The sequence below is a fragment of the Halichoerus grypus genome, chromosome 7 (assembly GCF_964656455.1).
Source record: "Halichoerus grypus chromosome 7, mHalGry1.hap1.1, whole genome shotgun sequence".
Lineage (NCBI taxonomy): Eukaryota > Metazoa > Chordata > Mammalia > Carnivora > Phocidae > Halichoerus > Halichoerus grypus.
In genome coordinates this window covers 131,442,975-131,461,729 of record NC_135718.1, presented here as the reverse complement: position 1 = coordinate 131,461,729, position 18,755 = coordinate 131,442,975, and the positions used below count along the sequence as shown (strand labels likewise).

Here is an 18,755-nt window from a genome sequence, read left to right as displayed (position 1 = left end):
CCCCTTAATGCCACCACCTTGGGGGTTAGGATTTCAACATAGGAATTTAAGGGGGCACAGACATTCAAATCGTAGCAGGAGAGGAACCACGATGATAGCCAAGAGGTGGAGGGACACATAGACCGGCAGAACTGCACAGCCTCAGGGCGCCTGGGTGGCTCAGATGGTTAAGCGTCTGCCTTCGGCTCAGGTCATGATCCCAGGGTCCTGGGATCGAGTCCCGCATCGGGCTCCTTGCTCAGCAGGGAGCCTGCTTCTCCCTCTCCCTCTGCCTCTCCCCCTGCTTGTTCTCTCTCCGTCTCTCTCGCAAATGAATAAATAAAAATCTTTAAAAAAAAAAAAAAAAAAAAAAAAAAAGAACTGCACAGCCTCAGACACCCAAACCAGAACTGTGTCTTCAGATCATCTTGGGGAAGAGGAGCCTGGGAAGATGAAAGCGGCCCCTGCTCTCGGTACCAGGGCTAGAAGGGTCGTTGGCAGCCAGCAGGTGGAGCCCAGGTAACAAATCGTCTCCAAGACCTGAAGGCTCCTCCTCTAGGGTTTGAATTTGGCGAGGCGTGCTCCTAGGGCGTCCATTGTTTGAGATGTTTGTTTAGCTGTTGTGAGCAAATTTCTTTTCATTTCATGTGTTAATTGGCTGCTGGGAAAAGTATATTGGATATGTTCTCGTTATCAGTTTTAAAACATGTTAAGTTAGTTCTCTGAGGTTTTGTAGGAGGAGGGTAGCTACAAACGATGACTAATTTTATCCTCCTTTCCAACAGTAATAGCCCTTATTTTTGTCAGCTGTTTTATTCCACCGATGAGAACCTCTAGGGCCTTGTCAGATGAAGGAAATGACAGGAAATGACAGGCTTGTGGACACTTTTACTCCGTTCATGATTCAATAAAACTGCGTCTAGGACCTTACCGATAAGTATCATGCCATCAGCTGATTTGAGATAAGCTGTTCTTCATCCAGTTAAGAAAGTGCCCTTTTATTCCTAATGAGCTTAAAACCAACCAACAAACAACAAACCAGAAAAGAATATTGCATTTTATTGGGTTGAATTTGGGGAGATTTTTTTCCCCTGGAATCACAGATTGTGATGCTAGTTTTTGGTATTTACTGGAACTCTGTCAGCTTTCGTGCCTAAGAAACAGGGAATTCAAAGGTTGAATGATGGTGAGCTTTCTGAGTGACCTACTTACAGTGCTGAGGGAAGAGCAGCATTGCTCAGCAAGAGACAGCCCTGAAAAGGGGCAGCATGCAGGGTTAGGCAAGAGGAAACGAAGATGCGGTGGTCGCCATTTTATTTAAAACTTTTAAGGAAGTTGTCGGTTGCCAAACATTAAAGAGCTCAAAGAGTCATTTCATGGTAAGATTGCCAAACAGAACTCTACTACAGCTGATGAAAAAAATTTTTCACAATTTTCTATGGAGAAAGACTTTCCTGCCTTTCTCTACTAATATCTCCACTCATTCATACTGATCCTGGAAGTTCTTCTTGACATCTGAACTGAATCTTTCTTGTTGAGCGAGATACAGGCCTACTTATTCTCCTATGCCTTGTTCAAAAATAAAAAAAAAAGTCCTTCCCCTACAAAATAAGTGCGAGAATTTCTAGAGAATCGCATCCCATTAAAAACCTAGAATTCACATGGCCACCTGAGTGTATTCCACCGGCTCGGAGTCGTCAGGGCTTGCAGAAGTCCAGAAATTGGGCTTGCGACTTGTTAGATCGACATTCACATAATCTGTGGTTTCCTTTATGTTCTCATAGTCCAGGGCAGATTCATTTTTTAGTTCTCCAGGGGTGGAAAAGACCACTTGTGTGTAATTCATATCCTGGGTGGCCTTGGGTTGGGGGGAAGGAGAGAAATATGGGTCAAGGTTCCTACCAGGGTTGGAGGAGGGGGGACCCCAGGACGAAACTCTCACTCTAGGAGGCTTGGCTCCCCTTAGGCTGGAAGGGAAAGAAGCTGGCTCCCAGGCACCTGGGTTGGAGAGCAGGGAAGGGGGAAATGGGGAAGACTGCCCACGGCTCGTGCCTCCTGTCTGTAGGGAATTAATGGGTTTAAGGAAAGATGTGGAGACTGAATCCCAGTGAGGTCAGGACTCAAAGTGGACTTTGACCCAGTGACCGGGGTACGGGGAGAAGGAGGTGACCCATTGGCACTTGCCTTTTTACAGCTACTCAGACCCCCTTTTGGGTGGATGACCCACATTGCCGTGAGCCTGCCCCTCTTCCCCCCCATCACCTAAGGATGCTGTAAAGGTTCAAGAAGCCCCGCCTTCCCTGCTCCCATCTCTGTAGCTGGGGTGGCCTGGGTGGTGCTCAGTCTTGTACAGCAAGGACCCCAACTGCATACGAAAGGCTGGGATCACTAGGGGTGTCCATTACCTGGCAGGCTGGAGACGAGCTGTCTGAGCTGTCCGAGCTGTCAGAGCTATCTGAGGATGTATCGCTGTCATCTAGGGAGAAATAGAAACTGTTCTTCTATGGAAAGCCAGGGGGTGTTAGGAGGGGATGGACACAATGGAAGGGAGAAGAAGACAAAGACAGGCAGAACCAGCCTCACAAAGCCAAGAGGGGAAGAGAGATACAGAGCCCCCCCCAAAAAGAAAGAAGGAATTGAACAAAGAAAGGGTGGGGGAGAAAGGGCCCCCCCAAATAGGCAGGAATGTGCCCAAGAGTTCAGGCACCTCTGCTCTGTCCAGCTCCATCTAAAACCAATAGCCAACACCCCAGGGCTGGGCTGTGGTGGGAGGGGCAAGCAGGGACAGGCGGACACAGAGCGGCCCCAGGCAAACAGCTGGGCCTCTGCAGTCCCGGGCACAGGTTTTGTTCTAGACCCATCACTAACTCTAGGCAGGTGACATCCCTTTTTGTGTCTGGTTTTGCTCCCTGTGAAGCAAGGGTTGGATGATGATCTCTGAGGTCCCTGCCAACCAGAGTCTCGGATTCTCTGGCCGGGCTCCGGTGAAGCTCTAGGGCCAGGGTCCCGACAAGGCCAGCACCCCTCACTGAATTCACATGAGTGCTCTCTTCTGGTTCTCACATGCACGGAGCTCTTATCTCAGTGCCGGGGAAGCCTGACCACCAGATCCCTCCAACTGAAAAGATAAAATTAGAAGGTTGGAGCGAATGCAAAGCAATCAAGAGATTAGCCATGGGAAACAGTGTGATCTCTGGGGAGTGAGTAGACTGGGGGAGTTGTCTTGCTGTGGAAGCAGCCATTTCCACTGTGTGAACGGCGGCCTGGTGCGTCTCCCCAGCTCTGAGAGAGAAAACAAGAGGGTAGTGTTCCTGTCGGTTCACTCGCCGGAGGGGGGATGGGGATTTGAACCATCACCAAGACTCGTATTTATTAAAACCCCCAGATCCCATGGCCAGAGGAAGGCAGAGGCCATTGACATCTCGGCTGCCCCACTAACGGGCCAGGTGGAAGAACAGGAGCCATAGTATTACAAAGACAGGAGCAGAGACAGCCCAAGCCCCCTCTGCAGTGGCTCCCACTGGACCAAACCTGGAAAAGAATTTAGACCCACACAAACCCAACAAGATGGGCCCCATGTGACAGGAAGAGCAGCTTCCTGAAAAAGGAAGGCTGGCCAGGCCCTCCCTGAGGTGCGTGCAAGGAATCCTCCAGCTGGGGGTTGGGCAGGTGAGGACAGAGCTGGGCTGCAGCAGGGCGGCTCCCCGGGGGGCCCAGACGGAGCAGAAGAAGCTTTAGGACAAGACTGCCCCCCGCCCCCGGTGCCCCATCACTCACGCTTATGATGGGGCTTAGACGCAGGAATGCTTGGAGTCTCCTCCTTGACAGCAAGTGGCTGATGGTAGGCAGCGCTGGGCCTTGGGGCCTGGAGCCTGGCTCCTTTCAGTGTCCGCTCACTCTCCTTGGCTAAAGGGGACAGGGCAAGGGTCAAAAGTGGCAGCTCTCCAGGTCAGGCACATCCTGTCTCTGAGCACTGCCCTCGATAGGGCAAAATATTCAGAGGGACCTCTTCAAGCCTCAGCTCCCCACTCAAAACCCGGCAGCACCCCTCACCTGGCTTGGAGTACAAGCTGAAATCCCAGCCTCCAAAGGGCCTCCATGGCCTCACTGTTCCTCCTTCTCTCAGTTCCAGCCACTTTGGCCTCTCCGCTCCTGCTGTTCTCTACCGAATACTCTTCTGCCTCAGGGCCTTTGCAAATGCAGCTCACTTCCTCACTTCCAGAGGTTTATATTCAAATGTCAGCATGTCAGTGATGCTGGCCATCATCCAGTTCCTCTCTCCTTGCCTTGCTTCATCTTCTTCCCTAGCGTTCACCATAATCTAACACACGTGTATATTACTTGTTTATCTAGTTTGTTGTCTGTGCCCCCCAAGGAATGTAAGTTAGAGAAGGACAGGGAATTTTGTTTTGTTCCCTGTTGTATTGAATGAACGAATGAATGAAAGAATGAATGGCTCGAGAAGCCTTTCATTATTTACTTCCTTTATTTCTTTATTTTACTTTCCCTAATTATAATGCCATCCCAGAACAGAACTTCTCTATTTTCCATTGCGAATCAGTTCAAGAGTTTAAGCTAATCTCTTAGTATCCCTCCGTTGGAACTCAAAGCCATTTCTTCACGTTGAGTCCTTCGGTGGTGATGAAGAAAATTAGTTAGACCCAGGCTAAATGAGCCCACCCTCATGAGCATTGCAAGAGCTAGTCTTAGGTAGAAGGTTTGGACGGTGGAAGGACTCTGAGCTGTGATTCCCAACCGGAAATAAGTTGGGTCAGAGTGGGGATTACCCAATAAGGGGTGATCTGGCCAGTGATCCTCAAGTAGGTATTCTGGGGTACTCTGGGGCTCATCTTGCTGTAGGCTCGGGGATGGTCCCTGCAAGTGGCTAGGAGGGAAGAGAATGCCAGGCCATTTACCCATGTGCCTGCTGAGCAGGTAGCTGATGGCAGCGAAGAGACAGGCCTGTAGGATGAGCGACACCACTGCAATCACTAATCCATGCCAGAGCTTCATGCTTCTGTTGGGAAAGGAGAAGGGTCAGAGTTAGAGGTTGCAGAGATTCCAATACAGCTGCACGCCCGTCCCGGCCCCCCAGCCAGAGACAGCCATCCGGTGTTGCTGTGTGTCTCAAGGCCGGTCCCTTTGCCTCTCTGGATGGTCAGACACGGGGAGCCAGGGAGGGTGGTGTACGTGCTTGGAAGCCAGCTACACCCATCAGCCCGATTGGAACCCCACTCACTCTGTCAGCATGATGAGCTTGCAGGGTGGCGGCGGGGCGTCAGAGAGCCTCAGGCTCTTCCGGGGCAGAAGGAAGAGACGTGGGGGGCACCCCGCTGGGCACCTGGTCCGCACACAGTGCGACCACCGTCCAGGAGAACTGCAGGAGGCAAGGGGGCTGCTCAGGACTCTGGGGCTCTACACCCCAGTTCCCCTTGGGCAAACTCGGCTGCTCCGGGGTCACTGGCTTTCCTGTCCCCAGATTTCAGTTTCTGAATCTATAAAATAGGCAGTCGTTAGATATTAGCACCTGACAGCAGCGGGGGGGGGGGGCACTCACTCGATGCAGGCCTCAGCTCTAGCCCCCTCCTACCTCGTTCACGCGGCCCCATGGCTGAGATGTCACGAGCCCTCCTTTAATAACGAGCCTATGAGATTGCGACCGCAGAGGGACACGTCTGAAGTCCCACAGCTGGCAAGCGGCTCGGCCTGGGTCTGGGCTCTGAACCCAAGGCTACAGTTTCAACCCCTCTTCTCAGCTCCCGGAGCGTCTGCTGCAGGAAGTGCCAAGAGCTCCGGTCGAGCAAATACAGCGGCAGAGAGTCATGAAGGAAAGCCAGGTCTTAAATACACACACCAGGCGTGCTTTCATGGGGTTTTAGGACCAAGGCGCTGGATGCTGTTATACCCATGAATACGTTGATTTTAAAAATCAGCTTATGCATTTCATCAGCATGTTGCTGAATATGGAGTTTACTACAAGACAAAGGCAGGATATTGTCAAAGCTTTTTTTTTTTTTTTTTTTTAGATTTTATTTATTTATTTGACAGAGAGAGACACAGTGCGAGAGAGGGAACACAAGCAGGGGGAGCGGGAGAGGGAGAAGCAGGCTTCCCGCGGAGCAGGGAGCCCGATGCGGGGCTCGATCCCATGTGGGACTCCATCCCAGGACCCTGAGATCAGGACCCGAGCCGAACGAAGGCAGACGCTTAACGACCGAGCCACCCAGGCGCCCCAATTTCAAAGCTTTTGAAAGGATACTTACTTACTCGGCACTGAGACGGGGACACAACAACCTACTTTCCTGCTGCAGGCCGTAAACCTTTAATAGACTTTGACTGCCGTTGGGGCTTATTTTCCCCATCAGCATTTCCAAGTGCTAAGGACGGTGTGGAAAGTCCTGAAAACTTTTGTTTTTATTGTGGTTTTCACACAGGGGCTTTCTAAGATCAGAACTTGGACCAAGAGTCGAGAGAGAGAGAAGGCAGTGATGGGCAGGAAGATGTGTGGGGTTTGCCACCAAAGCCTCTCCAGGGCTGTGGGCATTGGCCAGTTGGAAGTTTCCAGAGAGAAAACACCACCATCTCTTTTCACACACCTACAAAGCTAGCCTTTGGCAGTGACTTTAGAAGATCAAAAGTTGGAAGCAACACATAGCCAACTTATTCATCACACGTCCTTAACCCACCCCCTTTCCTATATAATAAGTTCTAGCTACTTCTCCCGCTACCTTTTGCTTTTCTAGCTGAATGTGTCGGGTTGCCTCATGAACATCAGGTGCTGGTAAGAAGGGGCTACGGGGGAGCAGGAGGTAGACATAACCCAGACAGGGTGAGAAAGGACTCCAGGAAGTTCCCAACGTCCATAGACAAGTGGGTAGAAAATCCAGTATTCACCCCCCTCCGTCCCCCCGCCCCACCACGGGGATCAGCAAACTCCAGAAAGAAAGCTCAGTTAAAAATGACTTGTGCACAAAATAAAATTTGCAGAGCTGGAAATAAAACACAAAAATGATGGAGCCGAAGCAAAACGGGGATTTTTCAGGAAAAAAAACAATGATCTTGAAGGACTGGGCAACTTGATTGAAAAAAGGCATAGATAATAGTTTTAATGCCTTGCCCTTGCCTTATTTTGGATAAACCCTCTTAAAATTTCGACAGGTACTGATTTCTCAAGCAATTTCCAGTATTGATTTCTGGGCAGCTGCAAAAGGGCGATTGGCCTTTACCAGGAGAGCTTTATTGAATCACAAAAGACATGAAAATGGGACTAGAAGCGAGGCCAGTGTGTCTGGGAAACCAAGTGTTGTTCCAGTTTTAAAGGCGCTCTAGTGCTTTAGTATTGATTACCTCATCTTCAGTGTCTCATTTGTCCTTAATCACAGAAATTATTCTCCTTCTTTCATCAAAGGGGATGGACAGAAAGCCACTAAGGGCTGCGTTCTGAAACCACACTCAAATTTTAATTTTTTAAGGCTCCTCTCTCTCCTTATTTATTAAAAATTAAACAACCAACAGACATTTGTGGTGGAATTTAAAATGCAAATAAGCAAAACATTTCACAAAACCACCCGCATTTTATTCCGTAACATTTTCTACATATTTTCATAACTATAGGTACTCTGTATATGTGTGCGTGTAAATATATGTATACACTTATACAATCTTTTCTAAACACGGCATCATACTGATTAGCAACTTTTCCTCCTCGCTGATTATATCATAAACATGTTTCCAGATCAGAAAAGCCTCCATTAATAAAGCTCCAAACTGGAGGCCCACAGGCCACATAATTCGGCACCAAGGTGATTTTGTTTGATGAGGTGCTTTCTCAAGACTTGGGTTTCGATGCCCTGAGATTCTTCAGTCCCTAACTGACCCCTGAAGCCATTTGAGTTTGCTATCCTTGAGTTTTATGGCATCATTGTGAATTACTGCTCTTCCTTTATCAGTGTTTCTGAGCACTTTCTGAGATCTAGCGCCAACAGATCTTTCGGTGTTGTCTAAAACTGTTTTTGCGCTGTGCTGGACATTCAGCATCCTGGGAGACCACCATCATAACAGGTTAATGTGACAACCAAAATGACCAAAAGTGGCCCCACACATTTCCAAATGCCCCACTCCGAGGCAGCAACTCTTGCCCCCAGCTGAGAATCACTGCATTAAATCAGTGTTCCATTATTTTAAAACCGATGTCTTATTTTGGCTCTTTATACAAAACTATAATGCCTATACTTTCTTCCATCGTTTTAACATATTATGAACATCTTACTAGCCAAATGACACACAGTACCTGGGCCAGGATATAGACTAAACTCCAACAGACGTCAGTAAGAATCCAAGTTCTGTCCCCTTCTAAGTGGGAATTATTAAACTTCTCAGGACCTCGGCTTCTGGACTGGAAGGTGGGGAGAATGACAGCACCTGCCTGTTGGCATTCTTGTGTGGGCTCAAGGCCCTGTGCTGCTCCTAAAGACCAGTGTACAACGTTCGGCATGTGGGAAGCACTCAGTGATTACGGATGGGCCCCTACGAGAGTTTGACTTAATGATTTCTAGACGTGACAAGCATACCCATTCAGTAGAACTGGACTTGGAATTTTGAATTTGGATCTGTTCATGGGCTGGCCATAAGCCATGCAGTACCCTGTCTGATGCTGGGCAGCTCCCAGTCAGCTATGCGACCACGAGAGTCCACAATCTATACACTCACAACCCTTCTGTACCCCTACAAGCGTTCTGTTCCTCACTTCCAGTGCAGGGTTCAATAAGCTACGTGAGATACTCAACACTTTGTTATACAATAGGCTCTGTGTCAGATGATCTTTGCCCAACCGTAGGCTAATGTAAGTGTTCTGAGCTCATTTAAGGTGGGCTAGGCGAAGCTATGTTTAGTACATTAGGGAGAGTAAATGCATTTCTGACTTAGGATATTTTCAGTTTATGATGGGATTATGGGGACCTAACCCCGTTGTAAATGGAGGAAGATGTGAAATGCTTCACCAAGATGGCGCCTAGAGGAGAGCTATTAAAATCGAGTTGGTCTGTTTTAGGGAACTCAGACATTCATGTTGAGTCTAGTTTGTAGATAAGATCCGGGACAGGATGAGGTATGAAAATGATGACAGATGTCATTATTTAAGTGGCTAATGGCCCCTAACCGCAATGAACAGGTTGTTCCTTGGGGTCTAATTGCAGATTGCTGATCAGACAGTGGGCAAAAACATCTGCTCATTTGCACCCCCACACACACACATACCAAATAACAAGGAAATGAGCAAATTAGGGTAATTAGGTTCTGAAAAAACTGCCTGGACCATGAGAGAGTTTGCCACTGGCTCATTCCATCATCAAGACTTGGACTGTCCTGCCATCTTTCGCGTGCTGAGTTTTGACACCGAAACCAACACTAATGTAGCTCTCTGCCAGGGACCTGCCAACCCCACTCCCACAGAGTGCTGGGAGCATTTGCTCTGTTTGCTTCAAGCCTGCGTGGAAATCCCAAGACCTCCAGTTAGGCCCGGATCCCATCATATTGCTTCCCCCCACCTTTTTTTTTTTTTTTTAAGATTTTACTTATTTATTTGACAGAGAGAGAGCACAAGCAGGGGGAGCAGCAGAGGGAGAGGAAGAAGCAGGCTCCCCGCTGAGCAGGGAGCCCGACACAGGGCTCGATCCCAGGACCCCAGGATTGTGACCCGAGCCGAAGGCAGATGCTTCACCAACTGAGCCACCCAGGTGCCCCTTGCCTCCCCTTTCTAATGATAGAGGGGCTTTCATGGGGCCTTTGTAGTCCATACCGCCCAACATTGAGGTGAAATAATAAAGACACACCTCGTTCCTGCCTGACATGCTTTCTTTGGAGAGCATCATCCTATGAAGAGTGGTTTAGAACACGAGCATAATCAAAGATCATTTATATGAAAACCATATGGATTATAATAATCAATAATTGCTATCAATACTGTTAAGGCTTTATCAATTTTTTTTTTTGACAGAGAGAGAGAGAATACAAGCAGAGGGAGCAGCAGAGGGAGAAGGAGAAGCAGGCCCCCCACTGAGCAGGGAGCCCAACGCAGGACTCATCCCAGGATCCTGGGATCATGACCTGAGCTGAAGGCAGATGCTTAACTGACTGAGCCACCCAGTCATCCCTTAAAAAGATTTTTTTTTTTGCAATCTTCATTAATTTATTGTTTTTAAAATTAAAATTTTGAGCGATAACACAGCTGAATGATGTAGGAGAACAAGCCAAGGAAATGAGAGCATGGCTTCTCCTCCCAGCCCTACCACTTGCTCACCGTGGAACTGAGACAAGTAGAAGTCCTTTCTAGGCCCTGGTGAATGAAGGGCTGGACACTTGAAAGTCCTCCTCAGGCTCGTTCAAGCTCCAAGCATTCTGCTTTTTAAAGACTGAAGTAGGCGGCACCTGGGTGGCTCAGTCGGTTAAGCATCTGCCTTTGGCTGAGGTCATGATCCCAGGGTCCTGGGATTGAGCTCCGCATCGGGCTCCCTGCTGCTGAGCAGGGAGCCTGCTTCTCCCCTTCCCTCTGCCGCTCCCCCTGCTTGTGCTCTCTCTCTCTCTGTCAAATAAATTAATAAAATCTTTCAAAAAATAATAAGGACTGAAGTAAGGAAGGGGGAAGAGAGCAAATTTGGGTGGAAATGGGATATTTTAAAAGAAAAAATCTGTTTCCATTTTATACTATCATCCAGTCTCCTCCACGTTACTAGACTTTTCTCCCCTAATTTAAGATGCACTTTAGAATAATCAGGAAAAGGAAGAAACATAAATAAGCCAAACTCATAATGAATATAGCCACAGAAACAGAGGAGATCAAAAATTATGAGGCTACTAAGGTTTGTTTTTTTTAATGAAATCTCAATAAAATTAATGATTTCCTAGAAAAATATAAATTAGCAAAATTGATTCCATAAGGCACAGGAAGCTTAAAGAGACCAAAATCAAAACAAAGCAACAAGAAAGACGTTTGGGAGGCAGCATGGTATTTAGCCATGAAAAGCAGAGAACTGGAGTCAGCTTGAGTTCACATCCTCGCTCATTCCCTGCATGAGCTTGGTCTAGTTCTTGAACTCCTCAAAGCCTCAGTTTTCCTATCTGTATGATGGGAGCAATAATAACTAGTTCTCAGGTTTGAATAAGACAAATATAAATGATACTTGCCTCTGAGGATGACATAAGATGAGCTACGTGAAGTAATTATTATAGCTTTTAGTTACATAATAATAAGCATGCAATAAATGACAGTTATTATTATTTAGAAATTAAAAGCATTATTGGAATTAATGTACTCAAAATCTGTGTCCTAATAGTTTTAGAAAATGAGTTATTTTAAACTTTTGAGGAACACGTAATTTTTGTGCTATTATTCAGATCCAGGGCACAGAAAAAAGGTGGAAAACTCTGCAGGATCATGTCACTTATGAATACAGAAGTAAATATAAGATAATATCAAGAAGTTACTCCAGGACATCCAGGAAATCAACTATGACAATAATGAAAACTAGTGTTGAGTATTTACCATGCTCTTCTATGTTCTCGCTCTGCAGGAATAGACATTATCCCTGTTTCCTAGACAGGACAGTACGGCTTGGGAAGGTTGAGCAATTTTCCCTGGTCCCTCCTCTGGAAGAGCCAAATTTCAAACCAAGCTCAGCTCTCAATCATTACAGGGAACTGCCTCTTACATAATATGAAGAGAGCATCTATTTAGATCAAGTTTTTGAAATGATGATCTCAGTAAAATGCCAAAAAACATTCATCTGATGAAATCAAGTAAGTTAATAAAATAAGAATATGAGACTTCTTATTATAATAAAGAATATCTCTTCTATAGCAATAATCAACACCTTAACAAGTGGTAAAATGTTTTAGCAGTTATTTGAGAACAAGGATGTCTGCTGTAACCATTTAAAAAGATTAATCCTGGCAATTCTAACTCTAGGAGGTTGGAAGTCCCTCCAACCTCCAACCTCCAATAATAATAAGGATATGGAATAGTTATTGAGCATGTTCTGAGATACTTTTATATATATCTCTCATCTAATTCTCACAACCACCGAAGAGGTAGGTACTATTTTTTTCTTTTCCTTTTCTTTTTTTTAATTGAAGTATAATTATTATTTCCACTTTATAGAGGGCAAAACTAAGACACGGAGAGGTTCAATAACTTGCTCAAGATGATAAGAAGAGTTAACAGGGCTTTGTGCCCAGGCAGGTTGGTGCTGGAGCCTGGGCTATTAACTGATACATGAAAGCAATAAAGGTATGGTTTGGGGCAAGGGCAAGTCAAATTCACCCTTATTTGCAAAAGACATGATTTTATACCTAGAAATCCCCAAAGAATCAATTGAAAAAGTAGTGAAATTGATGAGAGTACTCGAGAAAGTCCTGAGGGCATGGTAATATTCTAAAATTATCAGCTATTCTCCCTATTATATCAGCAATAACCAGTTAGGAAATGGAATTGCAGGGAGGGTGAACCAGGGAGCTTAGCAGCCATCACACCAGATGGAGCTAAGAATAATTTGAAGAATAATTTGTAGAAAGTAATAAAAATGTACTGAGATATCTAAAAATTGGGGTGCCTGGCTGGCTCATTCAGTGGAGCAGGTGACTCTTAAGCTCGGGGTTGTTGTGAGTTTGAAACTTAAAAATAAAATCTTTAAAAAATAAGTCAATAAATAAATTTTTAAAAGACATAAACTAATAGACACATGATGTCTCGATTGGGAATCCAAAAGACTAAAAAAATCACTTTGAAATTAATTTGTTGGTTCTGTATAACGCCAATCAAAACTACAATGAGAATTTTTTACAACTCCAAATTAATTCTAAAATTTACCTGGGGAAAAAAAATAACGGTTGAGAAGAGCTGAAACATGTGTGAAAAGGAATTGTGACCAGGCAGGTTCCTGACATACCACTTTTTTTTTTTTTTTTTAAGATTTATTTATTTATTTGAGAGAGAGAGTGAGTACACGGGGAACAGAAGGAGATGGAGAGAGAAACTCAAGCAGACTCTGTGCTGAGCACGGAGCTCCATCTCACGGCCCTGAGATCACGACCTGAGCCAAAACCAAGAGTCGGTCGCTCAATCGACTGCATCACCCGGGTGCTCCCTGATATACCACTTTTAAAGGGTGGTGTAGACTTGAAAAAATTCGCTGGGATGTATAACAAATAAATCACAAAAGTGTCTCACAAAGCAGTGGGAGGAAAGGAAAGCGTCATTTAAGAAATGCTGCGCACAGAATAATGAATTAGCTACCTTTAAGAAAAACAAAAAATAAGCCGCATCCAGACATGATATAACAAAATAAAATCCAAAGGGATTAAAGAAGTAAATATTTTCAAGTTGAGGCATTAAAAGTAGAAGGAAATGGATTGGATATTCACATATTCAATAATATTTATTAAATCCCAGATGAGAGAAAACTTTCTCAGCTTATACGCAATGGAAGAAATCACAAAGCAACAGGAAAAATAGATTTGACTCTAAAATATTAAAACTTCATATATTTAAATCAAATAAACAAAATTTAAAGGCAAATAGATAAAAATGCTAGAACAAGCGTGTGCAATACAGAACTTTAAAAGGTTTTAGATTTTTTTTTTTTACAAAAAAAATTTTTTTTTAAGATTTTTATTTATTTGAGAGAGAGAGAGCACAAGCAGGGAGAGTGGCAGGCAGAGGGAGAAGCAGGCTCCCGCTAAGCAGGGAGCCCGACATGGGACGATCCCAGGACCCTGGGATCATGACCTGAGCCAAAAGCAGACACTCAACTGACTGAGCCTCCCAGGGGCCCTTTTACAAAAATTCTTGAGAAAAACCCTTACAGCTCCAGTTGGTAAAAGGCATGGAATGAACAAGTTACGAACAATCCGGAATGGGACCAAAGCCATTATTACAAGGTAGTCTTACCCACTACTAATTATAAAAGTGAAAATGGGAAACAATCTAATTGAAAAACAAAGATTAAATAAATCACGGTGAAGGTATAGAATGGAATATTACACCAACATTTAAAATTATATTGAGAAAAAATTAATCTGGGGAAGGAGTCTGTTCCATGAAGAAGTACCATGCAGTTTTATTTAGCTACATACAAAACATATTAAAAAATATAAAAAGAATAAAAATTTGTACAAAAAAGAAAACCTTGGGTCATTAAACTTTTTTGTCTATTATATTAGTTTAGTAATAACCCCCAGTCACCTGATTTGGTTCACCAAATCCAGAATAGTTCATTGACAGTAATTTTGCCTATCAAATATAGATTTATTCACAAATGTAAATTAATGGAAATTAAATAGGGACTTTCACTTAAATGTACTTTGTTCAATAAGGGGAAAAAGAAGAAAATATACCTAAATGTTAACAAAACTGGGTATTGGGATTGTGGACGATGTTTTATTTAACTCTTTTTTTTTTTTTTTAAAGATTTTATTTATTTATTTGAGAGAGAGAGAGAGAGTGAGAGAGCACAAGAGGGGGTAAGGTTAGAGGGAGAAGCAGACTCCCTGCCGAGCAGGGAGTCTGATGTGGGACTCGATCCCGGGACTCCGGGATCATGACCTGAGCCGAAGGCAGTCGCTTAACCAACTGAGCCACCCAGGCGCCCTATTTAACTCTTTATACTATCTGTCATTGTCAAAGTTTTCTGCAATTAACATATCTTTTTTCTAATCAGGAAAAAAAATATTTTAAGAGTATTGAAACAAGCCTGGAAACTCTGAGTCCCTCAATTAGCATAGTGCTAAATTTATCTACATAAAAAATTTATTTACAACCTAAGTTGTATTTTACCATGTTAATAAAACACTGAAATAATCAGCTACATGTGTGAGTTCCAATCAAATATATATTGAGTGGTCTAGGTGCGTGGCCCTGTGTGAAATAGTCTGATGGACAGGACGAAAGCCATCTGAGCATTCAAAAGCTCACATTGTACTTGAAAAATCAAGACATTAATATGTGAAAAATCAAAAAGCAGAAGAGATGTCACAACAAAGCATGATGAAGGAGTAGTATCCATAATATGTACTATCTCGGAGGGAAAACTGATCCCCACTCAACAGAACACTCAGAGAGGAGTCACTGAGTAGGAACTTTGAAGAACGGGCAATGGATGGATGGAGAAGGAGGGAAAGGGCAGTCCGGCAAAAGGCGTCTGCCAGCCCTGGCTGCAGGGGAAGCCGCTGTCTTCAACAAGTTTCCATATAAATTTGGCCATACGTAAATAAGATACGGTGGGAGAAAGCTGGATACACTGCAAGGCAGCCTCACAAGTAAGTGTAGGAAGATGGTGAGGAGCGGGGACTCGGCGGCCAGATGGCTTGGGTTTGGAATTTCAGCTCTGACCTTCCTAGCTATGAGTTGCTCTCTTTCTCTGGGCCTCAGCATTTTATCTGAAAAATGGGGACAGCACCTGTTTCATTTTTTTTAACTCACACATCGTGGGCTTGTAATGTGCCAGCATCATGCAAAGCATTTTGCATATATTATTTATTTTTATTTTTTATTTTTAAATTTTTTTAAAGTAGGCTCTCTGCCCAATGTGGGGCTCGAACTCACGACCCCAAGATCAAGAGTCACGTGCTCTACTGATGAGCCAGCCAGGTGTCCCTATTAATCATCTTGTTTAATCATCATAATAACAAACTTATGAGGTAGTGTCCCCATTCTACATATGAGAAACCCCTTGGAGAGGACAGAATTCAAACCCAGGCTGTTTGGGCCCAGAGTCTTCACCATACTGCACACAATATTTAAGAAGGTTAGTCGAGTGCCTGGCATATATAGGTGCTCAACAGGGAATGATCCTCAGACCCAAACAGAGGATTCAACACAAACTGGCTTAACTATAAAAACACACCCATTTCCAGAGGGCCCTGTAAGAAAACGGGGCTCACCCATGATTTTCAGATGAGAGGTATAAGCAACCCAAGATACGAAGCCATATGGTCCTGGGAAGTCCTCAGTCCTAAACAGTCCCTGCTCCCATGACTATCGCCGTGTCCATGCACCAGGGGACAGAGAAGGTCAAGATATCCAACAGTGAGAAAGGAGGAGTGGGTTCCGTCAAACACCATGGGGAAGGGGACGACAGAGAGTCAGGACATCACCTTTGTCCTGGGTGTCTGAAAAATCGTCTCTGGATTCCCTTCAGTGCTGGTTACCATGGCAAGGGTCTCACCCCAGATGGCTGGGACACATCTGGAATGTGAAATGAGAACCCACATCAACTCTCCAGCTTGGTGGCTTTGTAAGTTCAGCCCCCTTGAACATGTCACTTCTTTCTGAGCCTCAGTTTCTCTGTCTAAAACTGAGGGGGGTGGTGTGCTAAATAGATCTAGTTCTGACGTGCCGTCGTTCTAGAATTCCATGAGTCTAACATGGACATAAATGATGAGAGACTCAAATTAACCAGAAATAGCAACTCTGAATTTCAACCAGATACGCCACATCTCTAGTAATACACTTTTATAGCGACGGGCACCACCAAGTTTTAAGGAAGAAAACAAATTATTCAAAATTTCTAATTCATAATTTTGGGGAAAGCATTTTTTTATCAGCAAATTACTTGAGATAAATGCAACCCAAATGCAACTTAGTTCTAAGCCTAAATCAGCAAGTTTCCGAAGAATTGCAAGCAACTTCAGCAGTATTCGTGGATTCATTTTTGCTGGTTCCCACAAAGCTCCGGGTGAATCGAAAGGGCCAAATCATCCTGTTTGATAGATTGCCCAACTAAATTTCAGAGACGCTAAGTACCTTCTACAGATTATGCTCAGTTTGTGAGTGCTCTGATGGCTGGGACCATGTTGTCCATACTCTATACTCCACAATTCCTGGCAGAAGACTTAGAAACGATGTGTAGGAGAAGCAATTTGTCACGTTCTGTACACATTGCAATTCAGTCCATTTACCTAGAAGAAACACTGTTTAACCTTGGGGAAGCCACTTAATGTCCCTGAGTCTCAGTCTCTCCTCCGCTCATTGGGAAGTCAAATGTCTCCCTCGCAGAGTTTATCCTGGGGGGTAAGTGAGACTGTGGAAACTTCCAGCACTGTTCCCACCTCACTGTTGGGTCTCAGGGCCAGGGCTGGCTTCATGCGCCTGCCACCTATGCAGTCTAGTGGGGCGAGGGCCCCTGGATTGGTTTACTGCTCTGCTGTTGCCATCTTTAAATTCTTAATAGTTTTTTAACAAGGAACCCCAGATTTTCATTTGCACTGGGTCCCGCCAATTGCACATCCGACCCCACTCAAGGTAGGGTTTTGAGCAGAGTTGCCAAAGCTTAAACACCAAGGTCAATATACAGAGCAAGAAACAGTGGGCCCATCACCAAGTCCTCCCCAAGTGCCTTGTCGACACTTGCAAGCACTGAGCCTCCTGAAACTCCCAGACTAAGCACACTCTGCACTAACAACTAACACACTCTGTAGTAACGTTCTCCAGAAGCTTTTCTTTCCCTGTTTGACTTTGGTCAAGTCACTTAACACTTCTGTGCCTCAGTTGCCTCGACTGTAAAGAGGTGTTATTAACAGCACTGGCGTCTTCGGGGTTGCTGTGAGGATAAGAGGAATTAATCTATGTAAAGCTCTTCGGACAGTTCCTGGCTCGGGGTAAACTCTAAGTAAGGGTCACGGATCACTCTTTGCAGTTATTCCATGACCTTCCTCTGTGACGGCATGCATTCTCTGACTCCCATTCACAACGTTTTCAGATTGCCACCCCAGTCCCTTCCCTGCATATATGCCAGTCTTTTGCAACTCAGAACAAATCTTAAAGAAAATACTCCTGCAGGGAGACGTTCTCTGGGATCTGGTTCCCCGCTGACTTAAAAAAAAAGAGTGATTAATTAATAGCTATTATTGATGGAGCGCTTCACTGGGCACCAAATCTACTACTTGTCTGTTATCCTCATAGCAACACTGGAAGGTGGGTGGTTGTATACCCATTTTACAAAAGAAGAAACTGAGGCTTACACAGGTTTAGCAGAGTTCTTTGGTTCTAGTTCTGTCTGGATCCAAGGTCTATGCGGCTTCTAGCCGGAGCCCTGATTGCCAGTGCTGTTACCGTAGACACATCTTAGGTCTCGGGAACAAGAGACTAATGTCCATCAAGGACAAACTGTTCAGCCTTAGGCCGCCTCCAAGCCGAATGCAACTGACTTCCACCCTCTGGAATCCCAGCACACAGACAGAGAATCCCCTCTGAGACTTCTGCACGTCTATGTTCACAGACACACACTCCCTCCCCAGACGATACTTACCCCCGGGACCACAAGCAAAGTCTCACCCCAGCTTGTGTTTCAACAACGTCCTGATGGAAACATTGTCCTCACCAACACCCCCCAGCCCCACCCAGGAGCTTCTCAGTCATTGGACGTCAGTCACAAATGTTTCACCATTGCCAAGAGGGCGGGGGCCTGCTGCTTGGAAGATAATAATCTAGCTCAGTTGAGGAGAGCAGAGTGAAGCAATAGATAACACCTTCTATCTTTCTCAGCATGGCTCTAACCCGCTCCTCTGCAGACAGTATACGTAGATGGAGGAAGTTAGTAGTCTCTTTATCTCCATGTGAATGCACATTTAAATACCACAAATATGCACATAGCCTGGTAGCATGGAAAGAGCACTGGCAGAGGAGTCTAGAGGCCTGGGTTCAAATCCCACCTCTCGCATTCACTTGCTGCATGAGTTCAGACAAACCACTTTCCCATCAGGTAACTCATGTTCTTCCTCTATAA

At 45.0% G+C, this 18,755-nt stretch overlaps 1 protein-coding gene across 5 annotated transcripts; it reads right to left on the bottom strand.

The window, feature by feature from the left end:
- Positions 1-1,021: 1,021 nt before the first annotated feature.
- RHEX (regulator of hemoglobinization and erythroid cell expansion) lies at positions 1,022-18,390 on the bottom strand. 5 transcript variants are annotated; one of them, XM_036077217.2, is made up of 8 exons: positions 18,279-18,390; positions 16,775-16,929; positions 16,126-16,216; positions 5,219-5,474; positions 4,896-4,996; positions 3,757-3,885; positions 2,385-2,455; positions 1,022-1,837 (listed from the first exon to the last, which is right to left on the bottom strand). In XM_036077217.2, the coding sequence occupies exons 4-8, from the start codon at positions 5,227-5,229 to the stop codon at positions 1,637-1,639; spliced, it is 513 nt and encodes a 170-aa protein (XP_035933110.1). In that variant the 5' UTR covers positions 5,230-5,474; positions 16,126-16,216; positions 16,775-16,929; positions 18,279-18,390; the 3' UTR covers positions 1,022-1,636. The 5 variants fall into 5 exon arrangements, with proteins under 5 accessions (XP_035933110.1, XP_035933113.1, XP_035933111.1 ...); XM_036077220.2 differs by having other exon boundaries at positions 5,219-5,356; XM_036077218.2 differs by lacking the exon at positions 16,775-16,929.
- Positions 18,391-18,755: the final 365 nt, after the last annotated feature.